Below are 22,781 nucleotides of genomic sequence, written 5' to 3'. Positions count from 1 at the left end.
GGCCCAGCTGAGGAGAGGAGGGCGGGCGAGACACAACAGGTTGCCTCTCTCTTTCTCTGTTCTGGATAATGAAGGTACATTGTCTTCTCGTACCTGTTCAATTAGAATTCTATCAACCACCTTCCCAGGTACAATTAAGAAAGTGATACTCCTTCAGTTGCATTCAGTTTTATAACCTTTCCTATTATTGAAGGGAATAATAACGGCATTCTGCCAAGTGACGAATACAGGTGCGGGCTTCACACCCCTTAAAACAAGCTGCACAGTCATTCCAGAAACCCTGACATCTCCTTTTTAACATTGCTCCAGCGATACAGGCAATCCTCGACATATGACCGCAATTGAGCTTGAAATTTCCACGGCTAAGCCAGACGGTGGTTAAGCGAGTTTTGCCCCATCTTACGATCTTTTCTTGCCAGCGGTTAAGTGAATCATTGCATTGTTAAGTCGGGAACACGGTTAAGTGAATCTGGCTCTCCCCCCCCCCGCCGCACTTGATTTTTCTTGTCGGGAGGTCGCAAACTGGGATCACATGACACTTCAACCGTCATAAGTACATGCCAGTTGCCACGCTTCTGAATTTTGATCACGTGACCAGGGAGAATGCTGCAACAGTCCTAAGTGTGAAAAATGTTCATCACTCACTCTTTCCAGTGTTGGTGTAACTTGGAACGGTCACTAAATGAATGGTTGTAAGTCAAGAGCCTCTGGTGGCGCAACAGGCTAATGCAGCCTATTATTAACAGCAACTGCTTGCAATATTGCAGGTTCAAGTCCCACCAGGCCCAAGGTTGACTCAGCCTTCCATCCTTTATAAGGTAGGTAAAATGAGGACCCAGATTGTTGGGGGGCAATAAGTTGACTTTGTATATAGTATACAAATGGATGAAGACTATTGCTTAACACAATGTAAGCCGCCCTGAGTCTTCGGAGAAGGGCGGGATATAAATGCAAAAAAAAAAAAAGAGCAACATGTAGTTGTCGGTTTAGTATTTTTCTACGTTCTCGCACTCCTTGTGAATTTTTAGCAATTTTGTTTTTCTCGGACACAACCATTTATGCATTTATTTAGGTTCTGTTCTTCTGCACATCACGGTCGTTCTCCCCCAAAAGTATCTGAGCGATGTCTTCCAGCATTTTCCTCGCTTCAGTCTCATTCAAAATCATTTCATCATTTTTATTTTCAGTTCCCTTCACCCTGCTGGCCCTTTTCGTCCACTTCCAAACCATTTTTTAAAAACATCCATCAAAATCACACTGCATTTTCTCTGCTGTTTTTCATCCGAACCGTTCCTTGTTCTCTTCAACTACATTTTTATTTTTTTGGTCATTCCTTGTTCAATATGCACATGACTCAGTTTCTCTCGCACTCATTTTTTCCTTACAATTATTCACATGTGTTTTTTTTCTCACCCACAGAATCTCACACCTTTTATTCTACCAAACCTGCCTTTTCATTATTTCTCATTAGTGTAATCCTACATGCTTTTGTGACACTGACTGCATAAACTATTTTTCTTCACCGTGTCCCAAGCAGATTTCACATCCTCTTTCCTTTTAACCATTTTCTATTTACTCTCTTGGGAGAGTAAATAGACTTTTTTTTTTAAAGTTCCATTTCATACAGGATATTCTCTTCCCATGATTGTTCTACAGGTGCTTCGGAAAATAAGTTGATCCCCTCTTCTTTGGGGCAGCCCCCCAAATATTGGGACACTGCTATCATGTCACCACTGTCCTTCTTTTCATTATATCTACCGAATTCCTGCAACTGTTCAAATGGACAGCTAACATCAAAACATCATTAAAAAAGGACAACAAAGAATGTTCTTTCTGCGCCAACTCAGTAAGCTCAAACTGCCCAAGGAGCTGCTGATCCAATTCTACAGAGGAATTATTGAGTCTGTCATTTGCACCTCTATAACTGTCTGGTTCGGTTCTGCAACCCAACAAGACAGACACAGACTTCAGAGGATAATTAGAACTGCAGAAAAAATAATTGCTACCAATCTGCCTTCCATTGAGGACCTGTATACTGCACGAATCAAGAAGAGGGCCGTGAAAATATTTGCAGATCCCTCGCATCCTGGACATAAACTGTTTCAACTCCTACCCTCAAAACGACGCTATAGAGCACTGCACACCAGAACAACTAGACACAAGAACAGTTTTTTCCCGAAGGCCATCACTCTGCTAAACAAATAATTCCCTCAACACTGTCAGACTATTTACTGAATCTGCACTACTATTAATCGTCTCATAGTTCCCATCACCAATCTCTTTCCACTTATGACTGTATGACTATAACTTGTTGCTGGCAATCCTTATGATTTATATTGATATATTGATCATCAATTGTGTTGTAAATGTTGTACCTTGATGAACATATCTTTTCTTTTATGTACACTGAGAGCATATGCACCAAGACAAATTCCTTGTGTGTCCAATCACACTTGGCCAATAAAATTCTATTCTTCATATGCTTTAGCCTCCAGTCCCCTAATCATCTTTGTGGCTCTTCTCTGCACTTTTTCTAGAGCAGGGGGTCTCCAAACTTAGCAACTTTAAAACTTGTGGACTTCAACTCCCAGAATTCCTCAGCCAAGGTTGGAGACCCGTTCTAGAGTATCCTTTCTCCCCATCCATCCTTTCCTGAGCTTTTCAAGGCAGATTCTCTATCTGGGCAGTGTGCTGCTCCTTGGTGTAATGCCAAAGTTTGGCCATCTTGCAAGGAAGGCAGCCAAAGAATGAATTTCATTTCTTTTCCTTCCTTCGTTCTCTCAATTTTCTATTTCAATGGTGACCCTTCCCTTCTCTCTTTTGGGATTTTCTCTCCATTTCTTTCTCTCCCTCTGTGCGACTTTCTCTCAATTTCAGTGGTGACCTTTCCTCCTTTCTCTCTCTCCCTTTTTCCTATTTCTATTTCCTCACCCCGTCTTTCCTGATTTTTTTAATTTCTCTTTGTCTCTGTCAACTATCTCTCTATTTTAAGGGTGACCCTTCCCCCCTTCTCTTTCCAGATTTTCTCTCTACCTCTCTCCGTGACTCTCTCTGTTTCAGTAGTGATCCTTCCCCTCTTCTGTCCTCCTCTTTTTTGTGATTTTCTCTCTAGTTCTCTTTCTGTCTCTCCCCACTCCCACCCCCCAGCCCGTCTGTCTCTCGTGACTTTCTCTCTATTTCAATGGTGATCCTCTCTTCTGTCTTTCTTTTGTGATTCTTTCTTTTTTACTTTTCTTTCCTTCTGACTTTCTTCTGTAACTCTCACTCTTTCTCAGTGGTGACCCTTTTTTCCTTCCTTCCCTCCTCCACTCTTTCTTTCTTTCTGACTTTTCCTTCTTTCTTTCTCTTTCTGACTTTCTTCTGTAACTTTCTCTCTCACCCTTCCTTCCTCCCCTCCCTCCCTCCCTTTCTTTCCTTCCTTCTTTCTTTTTCTGTCTTCTTTCTTTCTGACTTTCTTCTGTAACGCTCTCTCTTTCTCAATGGTGACTCTCCCTCCCTCTTTCTATTTATTTTATTTATTTTTGTCAATCATATATAACAGGTAAAAATATAAACATAATTTGGATACATGAAAAAAGTAAGTAAAAAGGAATATTAGGACAGAGATGGGAGGCACACAGGTGCTCTTATGCACATCCCTTGCAGACCTCTTAGGAATGGGAATTAATTAATTAATTAGGAATTAAGACTTTCTGGCTTTCTTCTGTAACTTTCTCTCTTTCTCAATGTGACCCTTCCTTCCTTCCTCCCTCCCCTCCCTCCTCTCTTTCTTTCTTTCTTTCCTTTCTTCTGTAACTTTCTCTCTTTCTCAATGGTGGATCTCTTTCCCTTCTCTTCCTTCCCTCCCTCCTCTTTTTCTTTCTTTTCTTTCTTCTGTAACTTTCTCTCTTTCTCAATGGTGACCCTTCCTTCCTTCCTCCCTCCCTCCTTCCTTCCTTCCTTTCTTTTCTTTCTTCTGTAACTTTCTCTCTTTCTCAATGGTGGATCTCTTTCCCTTCTCTTCCTTCCCTCCCTCCTCTTTTTCTTTCTTTTCTTTCTTCTGTAACTTTCTCTCTTTCTCAATGGTGACCCTTCCTTCCTTCCTTCCTTCCCTCCCTCCTCTCTCTCTCTCTCTCTTTCTTTCTTTCTTTCTTATCTTTCTTCTGTAACTTTCTCTTTCTCAATGGTGATCCTCTCTTCTTTCTTTCTTTCTTATCTTTCTTCTGTAACTTTCTCTTTCTCAATGGTGACCCTTCCTTCTTCCCTCCCTCCCTCCCTTCCTTCCTTCCTTTCTTATCTTTCTTCTGTAATTTTCTCTCTTTCTCAATGGTGACCCTTCCTTCCTTCCTCCCTCCCCTCCCTCCTCTCTTCCTTCCTTTCTTTCTTTTCCTTCTTCTGTAACTTTCTCTCTTTCTCAATGGTGACCCTTCCTTCCTTCCTCCCTCCCTCCTTCCTTCCTTCCTTTCTTATCTTTCTTCTGTAACTTTCTCTCTTTCTCAATGGTGACCCTTCCTTCCTTCCTCCCTCCCTCCCTCCCTCCTTCCTTCCTTCCTTTCTTATCTTTCTTCTGTAATTTTCTCTCTTTCTCAATGGTGACCCTTCCTTCCTTCCTCCCTCCCCTCCCTCCTCTCTTTCTTTCTTTCTTTCTTTCTTATCTTTCTTCTGTAACTTTCTCTCTTTCTCAATGGTGACCCTTCCTTCTTCCCTCCCTCCTTCCTTTCTTCTGTAACTTTCTCTCTTTCTCAATGGTGACCCTTTCTTCCTTCCTCCCTCCTCTCCCTCCTCTCTTCCTTCCTTTCTTTCTTTTCTTTCTTCTGTAACTTTCTCTCTTTCTCAATGGTGAATCTCTTTCCCTTCCCTTCCTTCCTTCCCTCCCTCCTCTCTTCCTTTCTTCTGTAACTCTCTCTTTCTCAATGGTGACCCTTCCTTCCTCCTCTTTTTCTTTCTTTCTTTCTTTCTTTCTTTCTTTCTTTCTTTCTTTCTTTCTTCTGTAACTTTCTCTTTCTCAATGGTGAATCTCTTTCCCTTTCCTTCCTTCCTTCCCTCCCTCCTCTCTTCCTTTCTTCTGTAACTTTCTCTCTTTCTCAGTGGTGACCCTTCCCCTTCCTCCTCTTTTTCTTTCTTTCTTTCTTTCTTTCTTCTGTAACTTTCTCTCTTTCTCAATAGTGACCGTTCCTTCCTTCCTTTCTTAACTTTCTCTCTCAACGGTGAATCTCTTTCCTTTCCCTCTGTCGTCTTTCTCTCTATTTCAGTGGGCGACCCTTCCTTCTTTATCCCCTCCTCTCTACCACCCCATCCCTCAATCCCAGCTGGGTCCCAACCCGGGGTCTCCCCCTCCGACCCCCAAGCTGGGAAAGATCCAGCCAGCCTCCCTGCAGGGCTGCGCGCGTCCCTCCCCCCGCGTCCCCGGCAGCGCCCGGCCAGCCCGGCCCTCCAAAGCGGCGTCGGCGTTTCCGGGCGGAGGCGGTGCGTCGCCGGACCGCGTCCCCCAGGGCCCGCTCTTCCTCCTCTTCCTCCGGGCAGGCCATGCAGGCCCGGGTGGTGTGCCTGGGCAGGGCGGGCGGCGGCGGGGGTCCCTCCGCGGGCTCCTCGGCTGCCCGCAGGGTCCGCCTCCTCCTGCAGCAGGTGGCCGGGCTGAGGGGAGGACTCCGGGCCTTGCACGGCGGAGAAGGTAAGGGAGGCGGCCTTCCCCCGGAGGAGGAGGAGGAGGAGGCCTTGGGGTAGGGGGGGGAGGAGGGAGGGGCTCGGGCGCCCCAGAGACCCCGCAGGGCGTGGAGACCTCGGGAGGGTTTGGCTCTCTGGGGGCTGGAAATGGGGAAGAGGGCTTCTGTGGGGGAAGGAAGGCTGCTCTGATGGGGGCTCGGAGGGGTCGCTGGGAGGCTGGGCAGGCTGGGGGCTCTGAGCCTCCCTTCCCTTCCTTTTCTCTCTCCTCCCTTCCTTTCTTCCTCTCTGACTTTCTTTTGACTTTCTCAATGATGACTTTCTTTCTTTCTCTCTCTCTCTCTCTCTCTCTCTCTCTCTGCTTCTTCCTTTCTTTTCTTTTCTTTCTAACTTTTCTTTCTGACATTCTTCTGTAACTTTCTCTCTCAACAGTGACCTTTCTTTCTTTCCTTCCTGCTTTTTTCTTTCTTTCTTTCTTTCTGACTTTTCTTTGATTTTCTTCTGTAACTTTCTCTCAATGGTGACTTCTTTCTTTCTTTCTTTCTTTCTTTCTTTCTGACTTTCTTCTGTTACTTTCTCTCAGTGGTAACCCTTCCTTCCTTCTTTCTTTTCTTTCTTTCTGACTTTTCTTTGACCTTCTGCAACTTTCTCTCTCAATGGTGACCTTTCTTTCTTTCTTAACTTTCTTTCTTAACTTTCTCTCTCTTCTTTCTAACTTTTCTTTCTGACTTTCTTCTGTAACTTTCTCTCTCAATAGTGACCTTTCCTTCGTCCTTCCTTCCTTCTTCTTTCTTTCTGACTTTTTTCTGTAACTTTCTCTCAATGGTACCTTTCTTTCTTTCTTTCTTTCTTTCTTTCTTTCCTGCTTTTTTCTTTCTTTTCTTTCTTTCTGACTTTTCTTTGATTTTCTTCTGTAACTTTCTCTCAGTGGTGACCTTTCTGACTTTCTTTTTTCTTTCTTTCTTTCTTTCTTTCTTTCTTTCTTTCTTTCTTTCTTTCTTTCTTTCTTTCTGACTTTCTTCTGTTACTTTCTCTCAGTGGTAACCCTTCCTTCCTTCCTTCTTTCTTTTCTTTCTTTCTGACTTTTCTTTGACCTTCTGCAACTTTCTCTCTCAATGGTGACCTTTCTTTCTTTCTTAACTTTCTTTCTTAACTTTCTCTCTCTTCTTCCTTACTTTTCTTTCTAACTTTTCTTTCTGACTTTCTTCTGTAACTTTCTCTCTTTCTCAGTGGTGACCTTTCCTTCGTCCTTCCTTCCTTCTTCTTTTCTTTCTGACTTTCTTCTGTAACTTTCTCTCAATGGTACCTACCTTTCTTTCTTTCTTTCTTTCTTTCTTTCTTTCTTTCTTTCTTTCTTTCTTTCTGACTTTCTTCTGTTACTTTCTCTCAATGGTGACCATTCCTTCTTTATTTTCTTTCTTTCTTTCTGACTTTTCTTTGACCTTCTGCAACTTTCTCTTTCAATGGTGACCTCCCTTTCTTTCTTTCCCTTTTTCTTTCTAGCTTTTCTTTCTGATTTTTCATTCTTTCTGACTTTCTTCTGCAAATTTCTCTTTCTCTCAGTGATGTTCCTTCCTTCCTTTCTCTTTCTGACTTTCTTTCTTTCTTTCTTTCTTTCTTTCTTTCTTTCTTTCTTTTCTCTCTCACTGGTGACCCTCTCTTCCCCCAGTTGATAGTAGATAGAGGTATGGAGAGGTATGCATAAGGTATGCATAAAAGCTTCGTAGGTGGAGCACGATGTGCAGCTCTTGGCTGTTGTGTGAACCAAAACTAGAAATATGTCCTTAGGTGCCCCATAGCTTGAAGGGGGCCAGTGGGGAAACAGAGGAAGAAAGCTAGAGTTGTCCTCTTAAGAAGAATCTAGCACTGGGTGGAAAAAACCTTCTTGTACTCCGTTCTGCTTCTCACACTGAATTGATCCCATGATGAAACACAAATGACACAACACAGGCTGGGGCGTGCACCATGCGTAGGCTGAAATGTGGTTCTCCAACTGTGGGTTTGTGGTGACATGCCCACATGTCACAACAACTTTTGACATGCAGCATTCTTTTTCCTCCTTCTGCTGTATCCGATCACAAGTTAACAGTTGTACATTCGCTTTAGTCTTTCATTATTGACAGTCATATGTTTCCTGAAAATTACCCCACTGTGCAAAAAAGAGCCTCTCTTTGTGGCTTTTTGAGTGCTTGGGTGTCCACAGGGGGAAAGCAGGAGTGAGGATAACATGGGTTTGTTCCCTTCCGTGCTTTTGCTATCTGCACTGGGTCATTTCTCCATCGCTCCAAAGCTGTGACACACAGGGTCAAGCTACTTATGAAAACCCAGGGACCACAGAAAAGAGACACAGAAGATAAAACAGGCCAGGCTATCTTATCTACATGATTGGAATTCAAATTTTCCTGAGCAATTTTCTAAAACTACAGTCAGAATTAAAATAGAGCTGGAAGGGAGTTATTCTAACCCCCTGCTCAAGCAGGAGACCCTCTACCATTTCAGACAAGTGGCTGCCCAGTCTTTTCTTAAAAGCCTCAACTTCTGGTGGCAAGCTGTTCCACTGGTTAATTGTCCTCACTGTCAGGAAATTTCTGCTTAATTCCAGGTCACTCGTCTCCTTGATTAGTTTCCATCCATTGCTTCTTGTCTTAACTTCTTGTGCTTTGGAGAATAGGTTCACCCCCTCCTCTTTGTGGCAGCCTCTCAAATACTGGAAGGCTCCTATCATGTCCCCACCAGTCCTTCTTTTCTGTAAACTGGCCATATCCAAATCCTGCAACCATTCTTCATATATTCTGATTTCCAGGCCTTTAATCATCTTAGTTGTACTTTTTCCAAAGTCTCAACATCTTTTTTGTAATGTGGTGACCAAAACTGGATGCAGTATGTTTGGACTTAACATTCCCACACGGCATACAAATATAATACAGGTAGTCCTAGACTTAACAACCTTTCATTTAGTGACTGTTCAAAGTTACAACAGTTTGAAGTGACTTAGGACTTGTTTTTCACACACAACAACCTTTGCAGCAACCCTGTGGTCACGTGATCAAAATTCAGATGCTTGGCAACTGGCATGTACTTATGACGGTTGCAATGTCCCACGGTCACACGATCCCCTTTGGCAACCTTCTGATGAGCAAAGTCAAGGTGGGGGGGGAGCCTGATTCACTTAACAGCCAGGTTACTCACTTAACAACCGTAGTGGTTCACTGAACAATTGACTCACTTAACAACAGAAATTTTGGGCTCAATTGTACCTCAAGGACTACCCATAGTTGTTATCCAGTTTGTGGATAAGGCACTAAAAGACTTTTTGTGTGTTTTAAAACAGAGAAGAAAACTTGTTCTTGTAGGACGTATTAGGTGGATAGCTGAGTGTTTTGCCTATAGGTGAGCAATGACAAATAACTATTATTTCTCCCTTTCAGGTGATACTGTTACTATTGGAGATGTGTCCTACAAACTCAGAAAGCCCAAAAATCCGGAACTGGTCCCTGTGAACTACAGTAAGAAACAGTGTGCTCTTAAAATTAAGCTCAAAGTAAAAGTCTAGTCTAGTGATTCTCAATCCGTAGTCTGCCAAACCGCTGGGGGCAACGTGATGTCATCACAGGGTGTGTGCGAAGGCTTGAAAAAAAATGTTGATTTTAAATTTTGAGTTAAGTCTTGGGAATCCGTGGCCACAAAAAAGTATTTAAAGGGTCTCTCTGGTGAAGAAAAGCATCGAGAATCACTCGATTCTCGAGAATCAGTTACAGTTGTGGCCAAAATTTATTTTATTTATTTATTTATTTTGTCAAACACATACAAAACAATATATATAAGTATAAGCATGAAATAAACACACAAAATGAACATTAAGAGGGAACATTAAGACAGGAACGGTAGGCACGCTGGTCAACAGTAGCCAGTCTTAGGTTAAAGTTTTGGGGATTTTGGGAAGAGACCACCGAGTCTGGTAGTGCATTCCAGGCATTAACAACTCTGTTACTGAAGTCATATTTTCTACAATCAAGATTGGAGCGGTTCACTTTTAAGTTTGAATCTGTTGTGTGCTTTTGTATTGTTGTGGTTGAAGCTGAAGTAGTCTTCGACAGGAAGGACATTGTAGCAGATGATTTTATGAGTTATGCTCAGGTCATGGTCATCATTCCATAAATTGTGGAAACCTTTTGGGAAAAGTGTATTTTTTTTTTGGTAAAATTAGCTAATAACACCACTTTTTAAATATATCAATGGAAAGATAATTTAATGTAATGCAATAACTTTTCCAAGAATGCAAGAATGTAATGCAATAACTTTTAGGAAGGATTTGCTATTAGAATAGCGGTTACAGTATAAAGAAGAAAAGTGAAACACGTAGAAAAAAGGAGATATACTAAAATGGTCACCATGTCAGATTGAAGGATTGCTTCTATTAATTGGGTTTTATTGCTGGGTCGCTTCTGACTAACCAGTTTCTTTAGTTGGCTCCATAGATTTTCCATTGGGTGAAGGTCTGGACTATTCCCAAGCCATTCCAGCAGTGAATGGCTTGGGATAGGATTATCTTGAAACTCCCAAAAAAAAATTATTGCAGAAACGTAGTGCGGAAAATATCAGTGTTTCAGAAATGTTGCTCCACCATAAATAAAATCGACCAAATTTATATTCCGCTGGTTACCAGACTCCAGTTTAACATAAGCAGCTTTTCGGTTTTCTAAAATGTCATGCAGAAAAATACGCAGGTAGTCCTCGAATTGCAACCTCCAAAATTTCTGTTGTTGAGCGAGACATTTGTTAAGGGAGTTTCCTCTAGCCTTACGACCTTTCTTGCCACCGTGGTTAAGCGAATCACTGTTAAGTGAATAATCCGGTTGTTAAGTGAATCTGACTCCTCCCCCCCTCCCGACTTGCTGGTCAGAAGGTTGCAAAATTTGATCACATGACCCTGTGACACTGGAACCGCCATAAGTACATGCCAGTTGCCAAGCATCTGAATTTTGATCACATGATCGTGGGGATGCTGCAATGGTTGTAAGTGTGAAAAATGGTCGTAAGTGCTATTGTAATTTTGAACGGTCATTAAATGAACTGTTGTAAGTAAGTCAAGTATAGAATTCTGTTGATAATGCATTTGGACTCCGACAAAATCCTCGTAATTGTTTTATTCATAGCATAGCTACAGTTAAAATGAGTTTTGTAATCCCCATTCAAGAGACCTATACTTTTAGATAGATATAATAATTAATACTTTTAACAATCCCATCGAATTTAAGCAGGCAATTACGCTAGTTACAATGGATTGCATTTTTTTTAAAAAAAAACTCATTTACTCACATGTCACTCTTTTTTTTTTAATGTGACAGTTCAAATAAGAATTTCCTCGTAAACTCTATAAACCAGATTACAGAGATTAGCAATTCCTTTAATGCAGATGTTGGCTCACAAAATGTAGTCCAATATTGGCTAAGGGAAGCTTTTAAGATTTTCATGGTTCTGTAGAGCACACCCAGCAGAATAAATACAGTGTAAGAATTATTTATTTTCCTTGCTCCGGCAGCCAAATTTTTCAGTACTGTTTATACAATAAGATTTTAGAGGCAGATTTTAATTGATTGATTATGTGCTATCAAATTGTTCTCAGTTCCTAGCGATCACATAGATATATTTTCTGGGTGACAGTTTAGAGGCAGGGCTTTCATACAACACCCATTTATAGAGATGAAGCAAAATTAACTACTTTCAAAACAATTAACTTTGCGTTCATAGCACCAATTTACGCATAATGATAAAAATGGACTGGCTTGAATCTGATACCATTAGTGGAATGTGAAGACAGATATACAGTAATAAACCGTTTTGGATGTTTATGCTTGTAGGTTCAGGAATCTTAGCAATTGTAATACCTAGTTCTGCGTTTATAACGCAATATAATATTGGAGAAAAAACTAAAGTATTTGTTTTAAATGCTGGATGTTTAAGTAACATATTTTTTAAAATCAAAACTGGTGGTACTGTTTTTAAGAATCAGTGAGCACTTGGACGTTTGTGTCAATTTTAGGTTTTAGTTGTACATAGCTTGTGTTTATTTAACGTAAGGCTGAGTTACATTAGATGTATGTATCTTATATAATTCCAATTTGCTTTATTTTTAGATTTGGCTTTACCGAAGTCCATTTGCAAATAAAATGTTTCTAACCTGATCCAGTTCTTTCTGAGGTTTAAAGCAAGGAGAATCATTGTTGCAAGTCTTGTTAAAATGTTTTTTTTTTTAACCAAACAAACAATTTGTTGAAATGAAACAGGATAAATACATGAAGCAACAGCTGAAAGAGGAAACATTTTTATTGTCCTTAACTGCATCGGTGAATTCTATAAATAAGTTCGGCTAAATATTTCTGAACTTAACCGGTGCCCGCAAGCCGTTCTGTGAGACGCAAATAAAGGATTAAAATTCTAGACTAAATATTAGTTAAATGAAGATAAGTAAGAGGTCATAAATCCCTGTGGGGGGTTTAACAGGCTATCCCCTTAAATCCTTGGAGTATTCTTGTTTTCAGAATAGCACATTTGCGTTATTTATGCTCTGTTCTTCATGGAAGATTGTTTTGAATTGAGTTTCTATTTTAAGCATTTCTTAAGTTTGATTCAATTTCTTTCCTTCAAACTGTAGCTAAAATAGAATGAGCTGAACTCACTATAACATTCAGCTATATTGCAAAAAATAAAAACAAATTGTTATTAAGGTTGTATTTAGCAATTTAAAAGCCTACTAGATTAAGACTGAGAGTTATAAGATAAGATAACCTTTATGTGGGCACACCGGCACACATTAAAAATGAAATTCTGTAGCCTGCTCTCCAAAGAGCACTTTGTATACACGCACCTGACGGTAGAACAAGAAGCAATGGGTGGAAACTAATCCAGGAGAGAAGCGACTTAGAATTAAGGAGAAATTTCCTGACAGTGAGAACAATTAATCAGTGGAACAACTTGCCTCCAGAAGTTGTAAATGCTCCAACACTGGACGTTTTCAAGAAGAGATTAGACAACCATTTGTCTGAAGTGGTATAAGGTTTCATGCCTGGGCAGGGGGTTGGACTAGAAGACCTCCAAGGTCCCTTCCAACTCTGTTGTTGTTGTTGTTGTTGTTATTTAACACACATATAGACATGCTCGTACATACATGATGATTTCTGATGTCTCACATTCAGCAAAGCCATAAAGCCAGAAATTCAGATTTAAGAGACACGACCCAGAGTTGAGAATGATGTTATACATATAAAAAGTTCAGAGGCTTTATATAAAGCCATTCAGGGTCACCTCGTGACAAGATGAAGGGCAAACAAATTTAATAAATACTAAAATAAATAATAGAGGACCAAAAAAACCCTAAAGTGTAGATCTGAAGCACTTCATCAAATCAAGCCAAAATTTTGGACTGCCCTTAAGGCCTTGGTCAGCTGGGCAGTTTAATTCTAGAGTCACTAACTCCTGAAAAGAAATACAGGATGAAAGTATTGGAAATCCCATTCCACTTTCTGGATTGTTGGTTAGTTGGTGCAGATTTTGGTGAACCTCTGAAGGTTCTGAAGAATCTTACGAGGTTCCAGGAGACTTGGATGATAGTGGTAGAACAATTTCTCAAACCTGATTGGGTTTACTATCGATCCTTTGCTTGAGCTGTGGAATATCTCTGCCGCCAGAGTCCTATGGCCTTGATGTTCTATATCAGGGGTCTCCAACCTTAGCAACTTTAAGACTTGTGGACTCCAACTTCCAGAGTTCTGGGAATTGAAGTCCACAAGTCTTAAAGTTGCCAAGGTTGGAGACCCATGTTCTACATCACATCTTGTGTGATGTTTTTTTTTTAAAAAGTTTTTTATTTTTTATTTTCTTATACGCGTATTGTAAATGTACATTCTCTTGTCCATAAATAATCATACATATTTTCTCTGAAGAAATCACAAAAATACAACATTTTAATTACATTTGGAGTTGCTCTTCTACCCTTTTTTCCCTTCATTTCACAACCAACCTTCTCTTTTCCCTTCCTCCCTCCTCATCTCTCCTACCTTCTTCCTCCTCCTCTCCCTCCTCTTTCCTACTTACCCTTCCTCTCCCCCACTCCTCTTTCTCTCCTTTCTCACCTTCTCCCCTACTCTTCTCCCCTATCCTATCTTCCTCTCCTTCCCCTTCCCTCCATCCCTCTCTCTCCCTCACCTCCTCTATCTTTTTTTTTTCATAAAAAAGTTTTATTTTTACAATCATATCAAACAGCTCATCCAATGTACAGTTATATACAATTAGTCGGGCTTGCCCAGTCACCACCCCCCTTTTTAACACTCTTCCCTCTTCTACCTTCTTCTACTTTCCAGACCTTCTTCTCCTTCTCTTATCTAAATCCTCTCCCCCCTCCACCTTCCTTCTCCCTCTTCTACCCCTCTTCCTTCCTCTTCTCCTCTTTCCTACCTCCTACTCTCTCCTCTTTTCTCCCTCCCCACCATTCTAAAATGATAACTGGGCAGACCCGACCCTACATTAATTTATATATCTTCAATAATCCTTGTACATTAACCATCACTCCATCCTTTACCCTCAACCTCCCAATTCCCCTCCCCCTTACCCCCCATCCCGACTTCCCAGAACAAAATGCAGGGTATCAAAACTAACAATCATAATCCAAAATAATTACTAAATTATAATCTCTAGTCACTCCACACATAATCACACTCTCAATTCCCCTCTCCTTCAGAAATTAATCTAATACAAAATATTTCCTAAATTTACTCATATGCTATTCGATTTTTTTTATCTGATACTTATTTTGAATATAACTCACCTCCTCTATCTTACCTTCTGTTCCTTTCTTTCTTCTTTCTTTCTTCTTTGTTGTATAATATTTCCCTTGTTTGGTAACCGAGCAACTCCAATTTTCTAGAATTATATACTGTACTTTCTTTTCAATTTCTTTTCAATTTTACCCAATCTATCATTTCATGATTGTACATTTGTATTTATAATCATCTTTCCTTCTTTCTTCTTCTTTCCTTGCCCCTCCCCCCCCATCTCCCTTTTCCATTTACTCTGGCGCTATCTGGATTTCTATTTCTATTTGTGTGATGTTGAGGATCATCAAGCAGGAGGGCAGGTGACTCAAGTGATTGCAGTGGGATGTATCTGGTTGGACAAAGTAGGGATGCCATTATAAAGTCTTGGTCATGACAATCCAAGTGGAATCATCTTCAGGGAACCACACAGAGTAGCCTTTTAGGATAATCGATGGTTCTTGGTGGCCTCATCTTAGCAGAAGACTTGTAAGAATTCTTAAGAGGAAACGGAGTACTTAAATCCATTCCAGTGTATCTTCAGATCCAGATTTGGCTCTGAAGGTGGCTTAGGATTCTTTATATTAGGAGAAAGATAAGGCAGATGGGTCTGTGGATATTCTGGATTTTTCCACCTTTTTGACCACAGCAGCCTTCTAGAGAGTGTGAGAAATGTTGGAGGTACCACTCTGAAGTATTTCTTCTCTTCCTTCTCTCTGGGTGCTGTCAGAATGTAGCATTAACTGAATAATAAGAGTTGGAAGGTCTTCTAATCCAACCCCCTGCTCAAGCAGAAGACCTTGTACCATTCCAGTCTCTTCTTAAAAATCTCCAGTGATGGAGCATTCACAAAAAAATTAAAAATAAAAATGGCAAATTGAAGTAGAGAAAGGCGGGATCAGCACAAGAATGTAAAAAAAAAAAAATTCTTTTAACAATTTCTTAAATGAGACTCGAGTTCATGCGACGGCCTTTCCTTTAGTTTCAGATTCTGTGGCTCAGTCTGTGATTCAGCATCTAAGATGGATCATGCAGAAGGACCTCCTGGGACAAGATGTTTTCCTTATTGGACCTCCGGGGCCCCTTCGACGTTCGATCGCCATGCAGTACCTGGTAAGACTCGGTGTCAACTTTGGAAACCATAGTAGGCCGGAAGCTTCCGTGCTGCCACCTTCTCATGTGTGGGAAAGTAGGAGGAGGGATTTTTTTGCGGGGTTGTCTTTAGACATAATCGCATCCTTCCTGTCAGTCAAGGTCAGGCCGATCCTGCATCTGGAGAAGGAATGATCGGAGCGCTGTCTCGAGATGGGACGGATGGCGATCGGAGCATGTGATCGACTGAGGAGTCGGGATGGTTTTGGGGGTTTTGGTTTCCTGAGGGAAAACCCGGACCTCTCATCCAATAATATTTTTCTCATCCAATTCATTTCCACTTTCTGTAGGAACTGACCAAACGAGAGGTGGAATATATGGCACTTTCAAGGGATACAACCGAAACCGATCTCAAACAGCGAAGGGAAATCCGAGCCGGCACCGCCTACTACATTGATCAAGTGAGTAGCAATAACAACCTCATCTCTGGACCCCTTCGGGATTTATTGGTCGAAAACCCAAAGGGGTAATCTGGAGAGAGTGATCTGGTCACTGTTTTTTTTTAAAAAATAAAATTCTTTTAACAATTTCTTAAATGAGACTCGAGTTCATGCGACGGCCTTTCCTTTAGTTTCAGATTCTCTGGCTCAGTCTGTGATTCAGCATCTAAGATGGATCATGCAGAAGGACCTCCTGGGACAAGATGTTTTCCTTATTGGACCTCCGGGGCCCCTTCGACGTTCGATCGCCATGCAGTACCTGGTAAGACTGGTGTCAACTTTGGAAACCATAGTAGGCGGAAGCTTCCTGCTGCCACCTTCTCATGTGTGGGAAAGTAGGAGGAGGATTTTTGTGGGTTGTCTTTAGACATAATCGCATCCTTCCTGTCAGTCAAGGTCAGGCCGATCCTGCATCTGGAGAAGGAATGATCGGAGCGCTGTCTCGAGATGGGACGGATGGCGATCGGAGCATGTGATCGACTGAGGAGTCGGGATGGTTTTGGGGGTTTTGGTTTCCTGAGGGAAAACCCGGACCTCTCATCCAATAATATTTTTCTCATCCAATTCATTTCCACTTTCTGTAGGAACTGACCAAACGAGAGGTGGAATATATGGCACTTTCAAGGGATACAACTGAAACCGATCTCAAACAGCGAAGGGAAATCCGAGCCGGCACCGCCTACTACATTGATCAAGTGAGTAGCAAGAACAACCTCATCTCTGGGCCCCTTCGGGATTTATTGGTCGAAAACCCAAAAGGGTAATCTGGAGAGAGTGATCTGGTCACTTGTTTTTTTTAAAAAAATAAATTTTATTAATTTTCTATTAATTACATTTCTTAGTGCTTAATAAATGTCGTGTTGTCTGGGTGTTTACGATAATTCGCTTAACAATACGGCTTCCATTCTTAGTCTCCACCTCTTTTTTCCAACCACTGGTAGAATAAGTTCCAAGTTTGGTAATATTCCGTGTCTTCTTTCTTCTTTGATTTTTCAGTGTAAGTCTATCCATTTCTGCACAGTCTAGTACAGGGGTCGGCAACCCACGGCTCTAGAGCCACAAGTGGCTCTTTGGGCCCTCCTTGTCCCATCACTGGTTCAACCCACCCCTATTATTTTTTGGACTCCAGCCCGAAGCGGCAGGAAGCAAAGGCTGCCTTACGCGTAAATGTGGCGTGAAGGCAGGTACTGTCGTGTCCCACTCCTCCGCTGACGGCCGGGTCAGGGAAATCCGAATCAGGCGTGCCTCTGCAGCTCTGCCAAAGTCCTAGCAAAGTTCTCAAGGCAGGCAGGAGACCAGGAAGTGACTTCAGCAAGATATGTTAGACTTTGCCTGACTCAGAGAATGCCAGAAAGCAGGTCCTTTATATAGGCCATGGGGTGTGGCTCCATGACTCAGCACTTATCCCGGCCTGCCCCTCCCTTCCTTCTGTTGACGCCGCCTATCAATTCTCCTGAAGCGAGGGTCACTCCAGTCTGCAGCTGTTGGTAATTGACCTTCCTCAGGCTCACATGCTGTGGGGGAGGGGGAGGGGTCTAGTTGCTCCGTTTGCCTGGGCATGGAGCCAGGGCTGGGGGCTGGAGGTGCTTCTTCTTCCTCAGCCTGTCTGGGCATGGAGCCAGGGCTGGGGCCGGGAGGCATGCTAGGACATTCCTCAGCCTTTGGAAGCAGATAAGAAGGCCCTGGATGCGGGGAAAGCGGACGAGGCACAACAGGTACAGGGTAGCTTCAATCCTGCACTTTCCTCCCCCCCTCCTCTCAATCCCCTTGGCTGGCTGTGGCTGAGCCAGAGAGACCCCCTGTAAGCGAGCCGCTGCTCACCCCGCGTCGCCTTTCCTGGCGCTTGGTTGAGGAGGGTCAACCTGCGTTTGCACACGCTCTCGGCTCAGCCACAGCCGGCCAGGGAGTTATGAGAGGAAGGGGTGGAGGAGGAGGATGGTTACCTGAAGGGAGGAGGGGGAGAGAGAGGGAGAGAGACACACACACACAGAGACATAGAGAGACACAATCAGAGTGATACATAGAGAGGGGGGAGAGGCAGAGATACAGAGGGAGAGAGACACAGAGTGGGGAGAGAGTGGGAGAGAGACAAAAAGAATAGTTAGGCGTGGCTACGTGGTCATGTGACTGGGTGGGAGTGAGTGACATGGAGTTGGCCACGCCTACCCAGGTTTTGTGGCTCCCAGTGTGTTTTTTTCCTGTAGGAAACAGGTCCAAGTGGCTCTTCGAGTGTTTAAGGTTGCCGACCCCTGGTCTAGTATCTTCTTAATTATCTCTTCGTGTTGTGGTGTTTCTTCATCTTTCCAATATTGTGCGAAGACAATCCTCACTGCTGTTAAAACATGCAATACTAAATAAATACTTTTCTTATCAATTTTTTCTGATCTCATCCCTAATAAAAACAGTTCAGATTTAAAATCTGCATGTTTCCCTATTATCTTTTCTAGTCATCTTGTGTATTTTTGCCCCAATTGTTTTTGTTTTTGTTTTAGCACAAGTCCACCAGATATGATAAAATGTGCCCGTCTTTTGATTGCATTTCCAAAATTTACTAGACATATTTTTAAACATTTTAGCTAACCTTGCAGGTGGTAAACGCCATCTATAAAACATCTTATATCAATTTTCTTTATAAGAAGTTGCTATTGTTCCTTTCCCATAAATGTTGCCATTTCTCTAATTCTATGTTTTAGCCAAAAATCCCACCCCCCCGTCGTACTATTGTGTCTTTTATTTGTTCATCCTCCATTTTTGAATTTAGCAAAGAGTGATCTGGTCACCATTGTTGGGGAACCTCTCCGCATGTTGGATGTCACCATTTGAAGAACGGCTGTATCTGTTAAATAAATAAATAAATACATCTAAACTAAACTAATAAATTTAAACTAAATTAAACTAAACTTAAGTAGATGGATGGATGGATGGAGAGAGAGAGAGAGAGAGAGAGAGAGTTTGATAGATAGATATGGTGGATGGGTGGATGGATGGATGGATGGATAGATGTAGATGGATGGATAGATGTAGATGGATGGATGGAGAGAGAGAGAGAGAGAGTTTGATAGATGTGGATCGCTGGATGGATGGATGGATGGATGGATGGATGGATGGATGGATGGATAGATAGATAGATAGATAGATAGATAGATAGATAGATAGATAGAAAGATATGGTGGATGGATGCATGGATGGATGGATGGATAGATGTAGATGGATGGATGGATGGATGGAGAGAGAAAGAGTTTGATAGATGTGGATGGATGGATGGATGGATAGATAGATAGATAGATAGATAGATAGATAGATAGATAGATAGATAGATAGATAGATAGATAGATAGATAGATAGATAGATGATAGATGGATGGATGGATAGATAGATATTATAGATGGATGGATAGATGATAGATGGATGGATAGATGATAGATAGATAGATAGATAGATAGATAGATAGATAGATAGATAGATAGATGATAGATGGATGGATGGATGGATGGATGGATAGATATTATAGATGGATGGATAGATGATAGATGGATGGATAGATAGATTGATAGATGATAGATAGATGATAGATAGATAGATAGATAGAAAGATATGGTGGATGGATGCATGGATGGATGGATGGATAGGTGTAGATGGATGGATGGAGAGAGAGAGAGAGAGTTAGATAGATGTGGATGGATAGATAGATAGATAGATAGATAGATAGATAGATAGATAGATAGATAGATAGATGATGGATAGATAGATAGATAGATGATGGATGGATGGATGGATGATAGATAGATGATGGATGGGTGGATGATAGATGATAGATAGATAGATAGATAGATAGATGTGGATGGATGGATGGATGGATGGATGGATGGATGTAGATGGATGGATGGATGGATGGAGAGAGAAAGAGTTTGATAGATGTGGATGGATGGATAGATTGATAGATATGGATGGATGGATTGATAGATAGATAGATAGATAGATAGATAGATAGATAGATAGATAGATAGATAGATAGATAGATGATGGATGGATGGATGGATGGATGGATGGATGGATAGATAGATAGATAGATAGATAGATAGATAGATAGATAGATAGATAGATAGATAGATAGATGTGGATGGATGGATAGATTGATAGATATGGATGGATGGATGGATAGATAGATAGATAGATAGATAGATAGATAGATATGGATGGATAGATGGATAGATGGATAGATAGATGACAGATAGATAGATAAATAGATGGGGGGGAGAGAGAGAGAGAGAGAGCGGGAGAGATTTCTAGATAGATAGATTTTTCTTTTCCTCTGTTTTCCTCGGATTTTGGGGTGGAGGTAAACTGAAGAGATCTTCCCAGGGCTCTTTGCGAAGTGTATCCAGCTGTTGGGTGCTGATTCTGCTTTGATTCCTCAGTGTGCGGTGCGGGCCGCGACGGAAGGCCGGATCCTGGTCCTGGAAGGGTTGGAGAAGGCGGAACGGAACGTCCTGCCTGTCTTGAACAATTTGCTGGAGAACCGGGAGATGCAGCTGGAGGACGGCCGTTTCCTCATGTCGGCTGAACGTTACGATAAACTGCTGAAGGTAAGCAGAAGCCTCCGGGTTTACTTCAAGGGTGACAGCCAAGAATGTGGCACAGACTTCACGGAGCTGAGTAAACCTCGCCCAGGAATGCTTAACCTTCTGAAAGTTTATTTTATAGACAGGTTCTCACTTAGCCCGTGCCTGCAGCTGGATTGCTTTTAACCCCAGTGGCCTCTCCTTTCCATCTATTTCCCTGAAGGCCAGCACCATGTACCATTTAGGATGCATTGATATATACCGAGAAAGGAGGATATAATAATAATAATAACAACAGAGTTGGAAGGGACCTTGGAGGCCTTCTAGTCCAACCCCCTGCCCAGGCAGGAAACTCTACACCATCTCAGTCAGATGGTTATCCGACATTTTCTTAAAAATTTCCAGTGTTGGAGCATTCACAACTTCTGCAGGCAAGTCGTTCCTCTTATTAATTGTTCTAACTGTCAGGAAATTTCTCCTTAGTTCTAAGTTGCTTCTTTCCTTGATCAGTTTCCATCCATTGCTTCTTCTCCTGCCCTCGGGTGCTTTGGAGAACAGCCCGACTCCCACTTCTCTGTGGCAGCCCCTGAGATATTGGAACGCTGCTATCATGTCTCCCCTAGTCCTTCTTTTCATTAAACTAGACATACCCAGTTCCTGCAATCGTTCTTCATATGTTTTAGCCTCCAGTCCCCTAATCATCTTTGTTGCTCTTCTCTGCACTCTTTCTAGAGTCCCAACATCTTTTTTACATCGTGGCGACCAAAACTGGATGCAATATTCCAAATGTGGCCTTACCAAGGCATTATAAAGTGGCAGTAACACTTCACGTGATCTTGATTCTATCCCTCTGTTTATGCAGCCCAGAACTGTGTTGGCTTTTTTAGCAGCAGCTGCACACTGCTGGCTCATATCTAAATGGTTGTCCACTAGGACTCCAAGATCCCTCTCACAGGTACTACTATTGAGCAAGGTACCACATATACAGTACCTGTGCATTTTGGTTTTTTTTTGCCTAAATGTAGAACCTTACTTTTTTCACTGTTGAATTTCATTTTGTTAGATAGCGCCCAATGTTCAAGTCTGTCAAGATCTTTCTGTAATTTGAGCCTATCTTCTGGAGTGTTGGCTATTCCTGCCAGCTTGGTTTCATCTGCAAATTTGATGAGTTCCCCATCTATCCCCTTGTCCAAGTCATTGATGAAGATGTTGAAGAGTACTGGGCCTAAAACAGAGCCTTGGGGTACTCCACTGCATACTTCCCTCCACGTGGATGTAGTTCCGTTGAGGACTACACATTGAGTGCGATTGGTCAGCCAGTTACGGATCCATCTGGTGGTGGTGCTGTCTAACCCACATTTTTCTACTTTATCTAGTAGTAGGTTATGGTCTACTTTATCAAATGCTTTACTGAAGTTCAAGTAAATTATATCGACAGCATTCCTCTGGTCTACTAATTTTGTCACTTTGTCAAAGAATGCAATAAGAATGCAATATTTGTAGCTCAGGGTTGAAATGAAGGCTCCTCGGTGCTCCCTGAACTTGGGTGTTTTCTTGCTGATGTTTCATGACCAACTGAGTAACATCATCAGTGCTTAGAAGGGAATGGGGTTTGCAGAGAAGGAGAAAGGAAGGAGGAGGAGGAGGCAGCTTACTATGGGGTCCTTGATGCTTTTTGAGTTCAGTTGTTTTCTTACAGGCCTTTCATTACCCAACTAGGCAACATCATCACTACTAGAAAGGTGTGGGGTTTGTGGAGAAGGAGAAAGGAGAAGGAGGAGGAGGCTTATGGGGTCCTTGGTGCCCTCTGAACTCAGTTGTTTTCTTGCAGATGTTTCATTACCCAACTAGGTAACATCCTCAGTACATGTCCTCACTAGATTGTCTACCTCTGAAGTTCACTGCTGAATTATACCGGTAATAATAGTTTGAAAGTAATTTTTATGACATTACTTGTGTTTAGGAGCATGATAAAGAAGCCCTGGATGCTTGGAGAATTGTTAGAGTCAGTGAAGACTTCAGGGTGATTGCGCTGGGGCTCCCCGTACCCCGATATTTGGGCAACCCATTAGACCCGCCGCTTCGATCTAGGTTTCAGGCTCGAGATGTTTATTATTTACCCTTCAAGGTAAGGAAACGTGGCAAATTTTAATTTTAAAATGTTGGCCGAGGCTTAG

At 41.9% G+C, this 22,781-nt stretch overlaps 1 protein-coding gene across 5 annotated transcripts in view; it reads left to right on the top strand.

Annotated features, from left to right (window-relative positions):
- The first annotated feature begins 5,420 nt into the window (after positions 1-5,420).
- The window catches only part of VWA8 (von Willebrand factor A domain containing 8), a 137,245-nt gene continuing 119,884 nt past the window's right edge, over positions 5,421-22,781 (top strand). For 2 of the 5 annotated variants that reach the window (XM_058184493.1, XM_058184495.1), the window contains exons 1-6: positions 5,423-5,650; positions 9,069-9,146; positions 16,174-16,304; positions 16,627-16,737; positions 20,461-20,628; positions 22,568-22,732. In XM_058184493.1, the coding sequence (XP_058040476.1) occupies positions 5,506-5,650; positions 9,069-9,146; positions 16,174-16,304; positions 16,627-16,737; positions 20,461-20,628; positions 22,568-22,732 (798 nt within the window). In that variant the 5' untranslated portion in view covers positions 5,423-5,505. Of the gene's footprint in view, positions 5,651-9,068; positions 9,147-15,432; positions 15,564-15,892; positions 16,004-16,173; positions 16,305-16,626; positions 16,738-20,460; positions 20,629-22,567; positions 22,733-22,781 lie in introns of all 5 variants that reach the window. The other 3 variants (XM_058184497.1, XM_058184494.1, XM_058184496.1) reach the window with 3 other exon arrangements.

Source organism: Ahaetulla prasina, chromosome 5 (genome assembly GCF_028640845.1).
Source record: "Ahaetulla prasina isolate Xishuangbanna chromosome 5, ASM2864084v1, whole genome shotgun sequence".
NCBI classification, from domain to species: domain Eukaryota; kingdom Metazoa; phylum Chordata; class Lepidosauria; order Squamata; family Colubridae; genus Ahaetulla; species Ahaetulla prasina.
This window is presented reverse-complemented; position numbering and strand designations above follow the sequence as displayed.